The 15,140-nt window shown below is 31.9% G+C and overlaps 1 protein-coding gene across 1 annotated transcript; it reads left to right on the top strand.

Moving 5' to 3' along the window:
• The first annotated feature begins 10,280 nt into the window (after positions 1 to 10,280).
• LOC116138227 (cyclin-L1-1) lies at positions 10,281 to 14,647 on the top strand. The gene is made up of 9 exons (XM_031423948.1): positions 10,281 to 10,391; positions 10,558 to 10,723; positions 10,844 to 10,925; positions 11,214 to 11,354; positions 11,565 to 11,734; positions 12,988 to 13,261; positions 13,364 to 13,784; positions 14,056 to 14,094; positions 14,208 to 14,647. Exons 2-9 carry the CDS (start codon positions 10,572 to 10,574, stop codon positions 14,267 to 14,269), a joined length of 1,341 nt encoding a protein of 446 aa, XP_031279808.1. The 5' UTR covers positions 10,281 to 10,391; positions 10,558 to 10,571; the 3' UTR covers positions 14,270 to 14,647.
• Positions 14,648 to 15,140: the final 493 nt, after the last annotated feature.

Here is a 15,140-nt window from a genome sequence, read left to right as displayed (position 1 = left end):
CCAGCTATGTCATCAAGAAGAATGATGAAATCGAGAGAGTTGCCAAAGCCAACCGTTGAAGAGTTGTTGTTTTCAATTTTTTATGTTTTAAATTTTATTGTTACCTTGAATAAATCATCCTTTATAATGTATTACATCAAATTAATTATTTTTCATTTTCATCAATTTTAAAAAGGGGTTTAAGTTAGTAAAATTTGCATATTACCTTTAAACAGCACTGATAGCTGCCCAAAGAAGCAAGACAAGCAAAATTAATATTATTAACATCATTGTCGTATCAAGACAATTAATCAATCAATCAATTTACTGAATTAGTCACGAGTTAGGCAATACATATTTTTTCCAGTTTTTCTCTTGAATTTTAACAAACTAAAATCACTAACACATATTAATTCCTTATTTTCTCCTAAATTTGACAACCTAATTGCATCAACACATTAATGCCATGTAACAAGAATACTAAATAAACTCAAACTCAAACCCAAAAAAGGGAGAGAAATGCTGAATTGCTTTTGTAATAATCTGAAATGTGTCAATTACAACATTATATACAACAAATAAATCTCCTATATACACCTAAAACAAAAGTAGGGCCGGTAGCCTCCATCCCTCCTCTTAATCATTCTCTTCAACCACTTCCCTATCCTCTAAAATTATCCAGCACACCTTTAGCATCAGCATCAGCACCACAACCCAAGTAACAACAGCCTGACGCCTAATAACACTAGCTGATCCAATTCAAGACAATCCAATTATTCAAGACAACCCAATTATTTAAGATAACCCAATAAGACAACATCACATAAACTACAAAATTCTAAGTCCAACTTCTATACCTTTTGATGTCAGCATCAACAATGACTTGGATTGGTTTCTGGTCAGTCAAAAGGGATCCATAAGCCCATGGAAGCACTGAACAGCCCAGCGTTCCTGACAGTTGTTCATTATTTCGTCATTCAAGTCGTCCATCGAGGTGTTGGTCATGTCAAATTCGATAAATTTCAGTGCATATGCCCCCCAATCAGCACTAGTACTAGGGGTGAGCGGTTTCAGGTACCCTATATTTTTTGGGGGAACCAGAACCGGAACCGCACAGTGCAGGTTCTTCAATTTAAGGAACCGAAACCTAAAATGCAGGTTCCGGTTCCTTTCCGGGGTACCCTATAAAAAATCAATTACCCCCCTAACAAATTTTTATTATTCATTCATTTGTGTCTAATGTAACTCATAACCTGTAATCTCTAAACAACACTTGAATTCAATCAATTCATCACAATTCACATACAATTCGTCAATCAAAACCAAAACACAAACAATTATTCATCACAAGTCACAATTCACATAAAATAACTTCACCAAAATCATTTAAACAAACAACAACATAGAAAGTTAGAAACTATCACCAAGTTTTTTTATCTCCCACTAATTTCAATCACTACAATTATAAAACTACAAAACAACCCAAAAAGCATAACATGAGTACATGACCCATGTCTAATGCTCCAAATGGATGGATGTTCCTCGTCAAGTGATTGAAGTCCAATCATTTCTACAAATAAACACAAGAAAATCAATTACAATTTTACTGAAGTGAACATCAAATACAAATATATTAATTCTTCTCCATTGTATCCTGCCCAAAACATAGACAAGTAATATTAATCTTTATTTTTATGCATATACATGCACACAGCAGTATCAGGTCAGATAGGTCAAGTATTACAAAAGATTAAGCTTCGCCTAATTAACGCCCATTTAGAGAAATGGAAGTGCATATTGTAAAACAAATTAATCCCTAATGTTCTTAAAAAACAGTTCAACTACAAACTCTTATTTTCAGAAACAACAATTGTATCAACATATTGTAAATAAACACCCTTAGTTTCTATAAGGAATTCCCTTTTCCAAAACAAAGACAAATTTAAGGAACTTATGATTTGTACATGCTTAAAATATAAGTCCAACGGCACCTTAGAAATTGACTTGTCTGCATAAAAATATTAATAAAATTAAGCATGAGAAAAAGAAAGCACCATAATAATGAAGTTATTTAAACCATTTAGTTAAGTATTGAGATTATTAAAAACAAAAATTAAGCACATACTGTAAAGGAATTTTATAAATGACAGAGACTTGCAATCTATAGACTATAGGCATGAATAACCAACTCTCACTCTTCAGCCACTCACTCGCCATCTCTCCCTCTTTCTTCAAAATGAAGACCCGGTAACTCAACTCTACTAATGTTATTATTAAATTAACTCTCACCCAATTGGAACTGCTACAATTTGCAACTGTTGTGCGCAAATCAATTGTACTCTGCTGCAATTTGCAACAGCAGCTTGCAACTACTGTAAATTGCAGCAGACATGCACCTTCAATCTAAGTAATAAAATTCAATCATACATAGCAATCAATCATAATTCATACATAGCATTGTGCTTCGTTTCATATCACGCAGATACGCACCTTCAATCTAAGTAAATGCCGCGAAGAATCAACACTTGAAGTTCCAGAAAAGTAGAAAACACAAGAGAAGAAGACGGCATAAAGAATGGAGAAGAACCAGAAAAGTAGACAAACAGAGAAGAAGACGGCAGAGTTGCAGAGGCCAGAGAGAATGGAGAAGAGGAGAATTTGTCAATTTGAGACCTATCGAATTGGGCATTTTGCTTTGTTTTTGAAATGTAAAATACAAAGATACCCCATTCTTTATACTAATTTCTAACATTGCCAGTGGTCTATTATGAAGTTAAATAAATTACTAAAAGGGTAAATTTGAGTGATAAAAGGAGCACTAATATAACATCTTGATCTAAATCTTTTGCTATAATAAAAGTGTTTTTAATGCAAAAATTTTGTGTACAAACATGAGCATTAGATAATTTATAATTAATGTTAATTGTGACCATTGCTCCACAATATAATTAATTAATTGTTAATCATTTAATAAGTATTGTATATTGTTTAATAGAATGTATAATTAATTAATAATCATACCATAATTTATAATATAATGTTATAATTAATAATTTATAATCATTTGATTAAGTATTGTGTAAATTAGTAAATTAATAATGTTATAAATAATGTCATAATCAATAAGTAATCATTTAATTATGTAATGTTATATTTATTATATGATCATACTTTAATAGTATAATGTAATGTATAAGAATTAAGTAACCATAATCTAAATCTATAATTAATATTATAATTAATTAAATTTCAAATCATTGATTAATATACTAATGTTTATATGGAATGTATATGATTAAGTAATCATATCATAAATATATAAGGTAATATTATAATTAATTAAAATTTTAATCGTTAATTAGTAATGAATAATATAGTAAATTACTATGTTTTAATGTAATGTTTAATATTCATAACTTAAGTAATTATGTAATCATTTAACTATGTAATGTATAATTAAAATGTGATCATAATATAATGTATATAATTATTATTTAATTTAATTAAGTAATTATTTAACTATTGTTATGTTTAATTAATGTTTATAATGAAATGTTTATAAGGTAATGTTATAATTAATTAAATTTCTTATCATTTAATTAAGTATTGTGCAATGTATGTAGTAATACTAATTACTAATGTTTAAAACATAATATCATAACTCATAATCAATTAAGTAATCATTTAATTATATAATGTTATATAATTATAGATCATATTATAATAGTATGATTAATGTTTAATAAATTAAGTAATCATACTATAAACTCTATAATTTAATATTATAATTAATTAAATTTCAAATCATTTGATTATATACTAATGTTTATAATGGAATTATAATGATTAAGTAATCATATTAAAAATAAAGGTAATGGTATAATAATTAAATTTTTAATGTTTAATTAAATAATGCAATAATATAGTAATTACTAAGTTATAATGTAATGTTATAAATTCATAACTAATTAAGTAATATAATCATTAACTATGTAATGCTATAATTAAGTAAGTGATCATAATTAAGTAATTAATAAATTATATTCAATTGAGTAATTATTTAATTATAAGTAATGCTTAATTAATGTTATAATGAAATGTTTATAAGATAATGTTATAATTAATTAAATTTCTTATCATTTAATTAGTATTGTACTAATGTTAGTAGTAAATTACTAATTACTAAGTTTAAAACATAATATCATAACTCATAATCAATTAAGAATCATTTAATTATAAATAATTAATTATATGATCATACTATAATAGTATAATGTAATGTTATAATGAATTAAGTAAAATACTATAAATCTAATTTAATTATAATTAATTAAATTTCAAATCATTTGATAATATACTAATGTTTATAATGGATATTATAATTGATTAAGTAATATATCATAAATATATAAGGTAATGTTATATTAATTAAATTTTAATCGTTTAATTTAAGTAATAACATATAGTAAATTAAAAGTTTATAGTGTAATGTATAAATTCATAACTAATTATAGTATAGTAATCGTTTAATAGTAATGTTATAATTAGTAATGACAAATATTAATGAAATAATAATATATAATTTAATTGGTAATTATTTAACTATAATGTAATGTTTAATTAATGTTTATATGAAATGTTTATAAGGTAATGTTATAATAATTAAATTTCTTATCATTTAATTATATTGTGCTAATGTTTAGTAGTAAATACTAATTACAATGTTTAAAACATAATATCATAACTCCTAATTAATTAAGTAATCATTTATTATGTAATGTTTTATTAATTATATGATCTATATAATAGTAATAAGAATTAAGTAATCATACATTAAATCTATAATTTAATATTATAATTATTAAATTTTAAATCATAATTAATAACTAATGTTATAATGAAAGTTATAATTGATAGGTAATCATATCATAAATATATAAAGTAATGTTATAATTAATTAAATTTTTATAGTTTGTTTAAGTATATAATAATAAGTAAATTACTAATGTTTAATATAATGTTATAAATTCATAACTAATTATGTAATAATTTAACTATCTAATGCATAATTAAGTAAGTGATCATAAATAATATAATAATATTATAATTCAATGAGTAATTATTTAATTATATGTAATGTTTAATTAAGTTTATAATGAAATGTTTATAAGGTAATGTTATAATAATTAAATTTCTTATCATTTAATTAAGATTATGGTAATGGTTATTAGTAAATTAGTTAATACTAATTTATAATATAATGACCTAATCAATTAAGTAATATTTAATTATATAATGTTATAATATATATAATCATACTTAATGTAATGTTATGTAGTGAAAACTATAAGTAATCATACTATAAATTTTTAATGTAATATTATAATTAATTAAATTTTTAATCATTTAATTAAGTTTGTACAAGTTTCTAATAAAATGTTATAATTGACTAAGTAATTATACTATAAATCTATAACGTAATGTATAATTAATTAAATTTCTAATTATAAGTCAATTAATTAACTATTTAATTATGTTATAACTATAAGTCAATTAATTAAGTAGTAATCAATTAATGTAATGTTATAATTAATTATACTAAATCATTAAGTAATGTTATAAAATTAAATTAATTAAGTAATCATTTAACTATAATGTAATGTTATAATTGATTAAGTATGATATTTACTAATAATTAAATTTATTAATGTTTATCAATTTATCATATATAATTAATTATTACTAATTATTATAATACACTTAGAACTGTAATTGAAGTAAATAACTAAATATATTATTACTCAATCAAATATACTATTTTATTCAAAAATAATTCTTTAATAACATTAAAAATGTAAAACATTTTTAATTGGATCATAATTCCAATTATTCACTTAATTGATCACAAACTTTAATATTAATGTATTATAAATATTAAAACTTTAGTATGGTGTAATTATATGTATATAAGTATATTGTATTGTATATTTATTTAATTAGGTTATTCTAAAATTAACTTTTTCTATTTTAAATTTTTTTATATGTAAAATAATAGAAACTCCCCCATTATTTACATTTCACAAATATTTCATTATAGTCTAGGTTCTAAAATAGGTTCTAAACAGGTCCCCAAAACAGGTTCCAAATAGGTTCCAAAAGTCGGTTCCAAACCGGATACCCCCTACAGGTTCTAAACAGGGTACCCTTTTTACAGGTTCTGGTTCTGGTTCCGATTCCTCCACATGCAAGAACCGGAACCGAAACCGCACAGTAGTGGTTCCAAAAATTGGAATCGGAACCTACCCGTACAGTGCCGGTTTTGGGTAGGTTCCGGTTCTGGTTCTTACCCCCAGTTCCGGTTCTACCCGCTACCCGTGCTCACCCCTAAGCACTACAATAGGAGAAAGACATTAGCATTAGAATCGGCTTATAGAACAATAGTATTATATAAGTTTTATACAAAATTTACCTTGAGTCATTTATCGGGACGGGAAGGCGCTTGAGTGGCCACTTTCCCATCTGTACTTCATCACCGAAGTACTGAAACATTTCGCTGTCGAGCAACAGCCACGGGAACAATACGCACAGTGGCTCCAACTTCATCTCCAACTGCCTCTCTCGACAAATACTTGAGTTGCAGTCAAGGATCTACAGCAAGCCTTCCTCTAGAAGCACAGCGACGGTTATCCAAGGCATATCTTTGATGTTGATAATGTAGTATACTCTTTTAACCTTTACCCAACTGTGGCCATGTTTGGGCATTTCCTCCCGTACATACTGCATCATCTTGTCATCAAACTGAAAATCATCAGGGATACCGTCGAAGTCATATGTGGCCAATATTTTTCACTTGCCTCCTCTTGCTGCACCTCTACCAATGACCTTTTTCATTAGAGTGTCATATGTCGTTACTAGCGTTTGGCCAAATGTTACATCAGTGATGGCACAATCAGGATACAATATATCACTATTACTGCTTTGTTGTAGCCTCATGAGTGCCAATACCTCATTGATGTGCTGCATCAAATAAAAACAATATGATAAGTATACAATATCTCATGGAAAACATAAGCAAAAATAAGGAAAATTAAGGGAAAATAGCTCATCGAGTCATCAAGCCACCTGCTCATCATCAACATCTTTTCAAACCACTCCTGGGGATAATCCCTGATCTTGCATTTCACATGGGCATCACTTCCAGATTCATTGTAATAGGCGTAGAAGAGTTTTTTCTTTTCCTCCTTTATTGGCCTATACAAATTGACATTAAACTCCTCCGTTTTCGCTTGCCCACTTTCTCCCCTTTCTTCCATTTGCACATCCTCACTTCCTTTGCGTCCCACCTCATCCTCCTCCATTATCACTTCTCCACTTCCTCCTTAACCTCCTCCCTTTTTGCTTCTCCACTTTCGTAGACTTCCTCAATTTTTTTTCTTCATTTTCCTTTTCTTTCCATACGTTACTATGTTGTAAGGAGATTTGACAAACTTACTCTTTGGACTCTCTCTTTTCAGCTTAGGTTGCACTTCAACCGCTTTCAATACTCCACCAACTTCCTCCTCCACCCTACCAACTTTCTCTGCCACCTTATCAACTTTCTCCTCCACCATTTTCATCCGCTCTTCCATCTTGTCAAACCTCTCATAAACGGCTGTTGTAAAACTCTGAAATAGACCGTTTATGAGGTCAACAACCTCATTCTCCCGATCTCGATGCCTTGGCAAAGTAGTACTTGTTGTACCAGTTTGCCAATTGGGTGGAGGCGTCCGAACCACTTTATCCTCCTCCTCCTTCCCGTCGACTGGAGCTTCGTCATCCTTGGCGTCAACAACATTCTCAAGCAGTGGCCTTGCAACTATCTTCACATGCGTGACCGTTTCTAGGTCTCGCATTAGCTGTTCTATCCCTTTATCTGTTGCACCATCTAGTGCATCGAACGATATAACATACTCCTCTCCCGCTTCACTCCTAGTAGGGGTGAGGAAGGGACGGACGACTCCCTGCAATAAGAAAAAAATCAATCAAATTTAAGCCACATTTAAAAGCAACTACATATTCAAAAGATTAATCGTTTAATCTTACCCGAACCGCTTAAATTTCTACGTCTATTTTGTCGTAATCCCAATGGGGTACACTTCTCGATGTGCCACCGTATCATCCTAGGAAATTGCGGTCGCTCATTGGAAGTCTTCATCCCCCCCCAGCCAGGACAGAGACGACCTTATACATCCAAGTATATATAGTCCATATCATAATTAAAACACATATAATACAAAAAATATAACAAAAAACTATTAATATTTACCTGTATGACCCATGGGAAGCCAAATAAATTGTATGTGCTCGGTCTATTCTTCTCAACAGATTGGCGATGCTTTAACGCCATGTCTTTTCCTTGCAAGGAGTCCATGGTTAGCTGAAATGATACTCGTCCCCACGGATAAACATTAAAGAAGTCCATGTTGCTTGCAAACTTCACTCAATCCATATTAACGGCTTTTGTTAAGTCTGAAGCCATTAGGATCGAATGAACAAACCATACCAGACACATCTTGAACCTCTCTGAAGAGGTAAACCCAACTTCTCCTAGCCTCTCCTCTAAATCGCATCCCGTAATAGACGCCTTCCCCCCCCCCCCCAAAACCTTTTTAGCCAACTTATCGGCTGCCCTACTCTTTTTTATTCTCTCTTGCTCTTCCGCATTTGGAAATGCCCTGTATCTTAAGCCTATCACCATGGCATATTCCATCATCCTAAATCATAGTGGCTTCCCATCCATTACGAACCATATTTCGTTTTTTTTGTTTTTTTTTTTGCTTTTTACTGAGTGCAGCAACATATAATGCCCTCCTTGCCCCTAGAAAGCCATTTTCCAATTTTCTCCGATGTTCACAAAATGACCAAAACAACTATCTTTAAATCGGTCCATACACTTCTTCTGTTCCTTTAAAATCTTAATTATTCTCGTAAAAACTTGCCAACCTTACGAGGAAGTACGGTACCTTATTGTTTACAATCTCCAACCTATAGTCTTTATTATTTACGTTTCGCAAAATCTGCACAAACGATATAAACTAAATATCAGCAAAAAAAAAAAAAAAAAAAAGACCAAAACAACCAATAGGCTAACAATTTGGGGGATATGGCCTTTGAAGGCATTGGGGAGTGGGTGTTTTTAGCCTCGACAAGACCGGGGAAGCCAATGCAAGCCCTATAGAGCCTGTTGTGGCAGGTTCCATGAGGTTGGAGGGCTAAGGATGGCAGGAGGGGCCATAATAGGGGGGCTGGTGCGCGCAGCTATGCATGGCCAGCCCTGCAATATGCAAGGCAGCCCTCCAACCCCCCTATTCCGCCACCTCCTGCCATCCCCAGCCCTCCAACCTCCCACAAACAACCTCCCTACGGCCTCCTTTGCCTTCCCCCATCCTTTGGAACCCAAACAAAGCTACTCCCCCCATGCCCGACAACTGCTCGACAAAACGCAACAACCATCATAACAATAAAACCAACTACATATTCCCCAAATTCGCACAAATCAATCAAATTTATCATCAAATTCAAAACAAAAAAGTAAAAAACGTACCCTTTCTTCACCATCGTCCTCCTCCTCGCTTGAAATCTCGTCGGCGTCCTCCTTTTCATAACCATTTCCCGATTCTTCTCTCTTTTCTTGTGCCACCGTTGCCTCCTGTGCCTATGGACCACCTTGACTCATCGGATGATCCACCGGAGCGTCTTCTTTGACAACCTTTGAACTGTTGGTGCCGCCAGAGTCTAGGATTCGGAGTGGGGTTGAGTTTTCCTCCTCTTTGTGAATGTCAGCCATGGTTTTGTGTAAGGAAGTTTTATGATCGAATATTTGCCGGAATTAAGGCATTGTCGTCATCAAAAATCGTAGAAAAACGAAATGTGTTCGTGGGTCGTTTTTTAGGTAGATGGCTCGATTAAGCGATTTTGAAGGGTGGGGATTTCAAAATTTAAACAAACTTTTGTTAATTATAATTTTACTTACATATGTTTAAATCTTTTTAGTTTAACCCGTTTGACATGTTCAATGAATCTTAAGTGTGCCATATCAGTTTTTCTAAATTAAAAAAAAATTAAAAAATATTTCTAGGATCATTTTTTTAAATGTAAACTTTAGAGGGCTGGCTGGTTAAATTTTCTCGAGCTTTAAGCTTTGTATTCTCGAAGACTCGCAAGGAAATCAACAGTAGCCTGGTATTTTTCTCTCTTTATATTTGAATTAATTTCTCTGAATACTGGAATTCTTTAATTTTGTTGAGAAAAATTAAGCGAAATTGATAAAGAAAGAGAAATTAATGTGCCTATTTTTTCGTTTCTTTCCGTGATAGTTGAACGAGCTCAACTTAAGTAAACTAGAATGATTATTAAGCTCAGGTCACTTTAATGTATGTTTTCATTTTCCTTTGATTATTCTTATAACTTCATGTTTTTTGTTTTCCTTCGATTTTCTCAGCAACCAAACAGGACCCTAGGGTTTATTATTTTTAGTCGACTTTCCGTTTATATCGTATTAGTGTGAAATAGTTAATCAATTATTCTGTTGGTCTATAGGTTTTTGAGTGAGGATGATTTATACAGCAATCGACAATTTTTACTTAACCGATGAGCAGCTGCAGAATTCACCTTCGAGAAAAGATGGTATCGATGAAGCAACAGAAACTACTCTAAGAATCTATGGCTGTGATCTCATTCAAGAAAGTGGCATTTTGCTTAAACTGTATCCTGCTTTTCTGTTATTTAAAGTATTAGTAAATTAGTTGCTATATGGGAGTATTTATTTACTTTTGTATCATGTACATTGTTCTGGTAGCATTGTTTCCACTGATCATGATTATAGACCTCAAGCTGTAATGGCCACTGCTCAGGTTGTATTTCATCGATTCTATTGCAAGAAATCATTTGCTCGTTTCGATGTGAAGGTTAGTCTTGTTTGCTGAATGACTGAAAACAAAAGGAGGTTTTTTGAAATATGTATATGGTATTGCTTCTGGGTGTTTTAGGTGGATTACGGATCTCATATTGTGTTTTTTGTTCACTAAAGTTAAGTTTTTTTTTTTTTTTTTTTTAAAAAATTTTTAAAGGTTAATTCTAATTTTCATTTCTTGTGTGTTATTGGAAATGAAATGTAAAAGTTATTGTTTTTATTTGACTGGATTTATTGATGTTCCACATGTAATAGTTTTATGAGCTGTGATGATATCTTGCAGATAGTGGCTGCTAGTTCTGTGTGGCTTGCATCAAAGCTGGAGGAGAGCCCTAGGAAAGCAAGGCAAGTCATCATTGTTTTCCACAGAATGGAATGTAGAAGGGAGGGCTTACCAATAGAGCATTTGGATATCTTTTCAAAGGTTAGAACCGATATTTTGTACGTATTTATTAAACAATGTTGCTGTGTATAGGTTTCTTTTGGCTGAAAGCTTTATGACAGTAATTGAGCTGACTATATTAGAAGTTAGGTTATCCTTTTAAGTGTCATTGCACTTCTAAAAGCCCTTGTTTGCTTTGTTTTATTGATTCATGGATTAATTTGTTAACACATAATTACTGATGTTATGTAGAAATTTTCAGAATTGAAAGTGGAATTGAGCAGAACAGAAAGACATATATTGAAAGAGATGGGTTTTGTTTGTCATGTTGAACATCCTCATAAGTTCATATCAAACTACCTTGCCACCCTTGAGACACCTCCAGATTTGAGGCAAGATGCTTGGAATCTAGCAAATGATAGGTATGTATTGCATCAAACTTACTTTCGAGAACATTTACATCACAATTTACACAAAATTCATCCATTAATGTGATAATCTTTGGATGACACTTGGTGTTTATTGATTTAAGAATCATGTGCTTGAACTTTCTCGACTGTCCATTCTGATGAATGTATGCTCATGGTGTATTTGTGAAGCCTCAAGATGAAGAATAGTACACTTTTCAAAAAATTTGAGGCCAAACCATGGTCATTTCTGCAAGCATATTATAATTTTTAAGTTTGATAAATTGGGTAAAAAGGAGAAAGTACTTTAGGATGTTTAAGTGGTTTCATTCTAATTGGATTAGCTGTCAAATTTATTTGAAGGAAGACTGATTTAAGAATCATTGGAAGTCCTGGTTTTTCTTGTGAAAAAATTGTCTGTGATAGGTTCTAGGAAACAGAATGTTGCGAGTTGTAGAAATGGAAGAGGTATAAATACATATGATTAAAATGCATATATTGGTGTTACAAGTGCATAGTAATAAAAGAAGCATACTGGGAATAGCATTGTAATTGTTTAATTTATAAGATTTGTGTTAAACTCTTAGATGCTGCTCATATTGAGTGATAAGGATCTTGTGAAGGTGTTAGAGACAACTAGGCAAGGGAAAGAGTTGAAAAGATGTGGGTTCACCTTTTGAGGTCTCATATGCCAACACTACAATCACGTACAGAAAAAATGATCTTCATATATGAATTAACATATTTTTTATTACTATAAATAGTTTTAATTTACATCACATGTAAAGCTACAATCTTTTTCTTTTTGATCATGCTAGACTTTAAGACTTTCTTTCACTCAACTGGTTTAGAGTTAAAGTTGAATGAGCTGCTTCTGTCACCCATTTGTTGTGAACTAATATAGTAATATTGGTGTCCTTATCTAAAAGGTGTTAGGTGTTTTTTTCATTTTAAGTTTCATACGATGTTGTAGTTTCGTATGAGGTACAGTGCTATAAAACCTTTTTCAAAGTTGATTATCTAATCTGGTTTCCTTATTGAAGGCATCTTTTTTTTTAATCTAATCTTCTTCCGATCCACATGCACCCAAAAGAAAAAAAGGATGGTTAGAAGAGGAGGAACTTCTGTGCATATCATTCGATTTTTCTGTAGTAGGTCATGGTGTTCCAGTATTAGTAGCCATTATATCACATCTTCTGCTAAAATTACTATCTCTATATAATTTTTTCTAATGGTTGAATTTTTTATTTACTCTCTTTTTGGAATAGTCTGCGTACAACATTGTGTGTTCGATTCAAGAGTGAGGTTGTGGCTTGCGGGGTTGTGTATGCTGCTGCTCGAAGGTTTCATGTACCCCTTCCAGAGAATCCACCATGGTGGAAAGCATTTGATGCAGAGAAATCTGGGATTGATGAAGTTTGTAAGGTTCTGGCTCATTTGTACAGCCTTCCAAAGGCACAATATATACCAGTCTCTAAGGATGGAACTGTATTTACGTTTTCTAGCAAGTCTGTGGACTCACAACCTCATTCAACTCCAAAGGTAATATTATTGTCGACCTCTTATTTCTTCTGTATCTTCTAGGTTCACACTGGTAGCACCTGTAATCAAATTAATGTGGTGCTGCTTTTTCTCCGTTTACAGGAAGTTCCACAAAGTCCATCTGCTAATAATGACGCCACTGTTAACAAGATGGCTTCAGCACCTGTTATTCCCGAATCTAGTGGATCCAAGGGTGCAATGGTAAAAGCAGGCGCTGATAAGCTGAAGGAGTCTAAGAAGAGTGATGCTGAATCGAAGAACATACCCACTGAGGGAGAGGCAAGAGAAGAGCCTTTACAGAAATCCAAGTTGGAGCACCGGATAGAGGTGAGTGGGGAAAGGAGCAAGGACAGAGACAGGGAAAGGGAGAGAGAGAGAGATAGGGAGAGAGACAGAACAAAGAGCCGAGATCGTGATAGGGGCAGAGATTCTGATCGTGAACGAGAGAGAGACGAGACTGAAAGGGATAGAGATAAAGCTAGGGGTCGAGGTCATCGTTCTAAGGATAGATCAAAGGATTCAGGTGAATTATCAGTATCTTCATCATCATGGACCCAGGCCCATATTTTATTCTTTGTAATTAGATTTGGAGTAATACTACACATACAACATTATGTGACAAAATATGATTGACTGATTTTAAATTTAAATTAAACTTTCATCAAATCATTTTTGTCACATAATGTTGTATGAGACTGTTGTATGTGTAGTATTTTTCTTAGATTTGCAGATATTTCTGGTTCTAATTATCCTGTCTGACATCTTCAAAATATGATCTCTTATTTTGAAAATAGGAGGACATTCTGAGAAATCAAGACACCACTCGTCACGAGGTAGGCATCCTATTTCCTTTCTTTACCACTAATATGTATTTTCTTTTTCTTTGTAATTTGTAAAAGTTGAACTTCTAAAATCTGAATTTTTTTTTTTTTTTAATCATTTTCAGACCGTGACTACTACAGCTCTGGTTATTCATCAAGGGAAAAGGATCGTCATAGACATTATTGATATGCATAAATCACCACAACTAATAACCTTAAATGAGTCGCAAAGGTGTGCCGCAGCCTCTCCCTATATTTCAGAATCCAGAAAAACAGTAGCTCTACACTAGTTGGTTTATGCAAGATGATTAATATTCAAAAACAGAAAATATTACATGTTGTTGTACTTTAATTTTGTTTACAATCAAGATCATCTTCTCATTTCCAGACATACAAACTTGATTTGGTGGTTAATCTATGTACAATATTTCTTGACAACTAAGCTTTTTCTGGACCACTCAATTGTGAGGGCAAAATGCACATTCTCAGTACCATTAGCAGCTTGTCATTTTATGGTACAACCCTCGAATATAATTATAGAAATATGTGAAGTTGCCATTAATATGCTATTATTTATCTTCTGAGTAAGTGAATTGATTTGGATTTATAATAAAATAACAGTAAAGTAGTAATTTACTAGAAGTGGTGCAGCCTTATCTGTTATATGCCAAGCTGGAAATGTTAGGTGCTTTCACTACTTCAGTCTTCAGTGTCAGATCTTAAGAAGAATAATGTTGCATTAGTAGTAACGAGTATGATCATACTTTTTGCCTTTAATTGTTCTGACCAAATTTTTGTGTATTACAAAGAGTAATGTTAAGTTCATAATCTAATCTTACAACTTTCTCTTATAATTTCTGATGTGGTAGTTTGTTATTGGTCAGTTCGTAAAATAGGTCCGTTGTTTTTATGGGTTTTGTTTGCTCATTTGTTATTTAATAAATAACGAACTGTCATATCGGTCACATCGAAAGTTGTGAGAGAGAGGGTTGTATACCTTGCATTATTGATTACAAAATTTGGAGTGGCTCATTAAAGAAGCAAGCTAAGTTGTTGTG

Source organism: Pistacia vera, unplaced genomic scaffold (genome assembly GCF_008641045.1).
Source record: "Pistacia vera cultivar Batoury unplaced genomic scaffold, PisVer_v2 Contig34, whole genome shotgun sequence".
Taxonomy (NCBI): Eukaryota; Viridiplantae; Streptophyta; class Magnoliopsida; order Sapindales; family Anacardiaceae; genus Pistacia; species Pistacia vera.
Note: the sequence above shows the minus strand (reverse complement) of the source record. Positions and strands in the feature narration are given on the sequence as shown.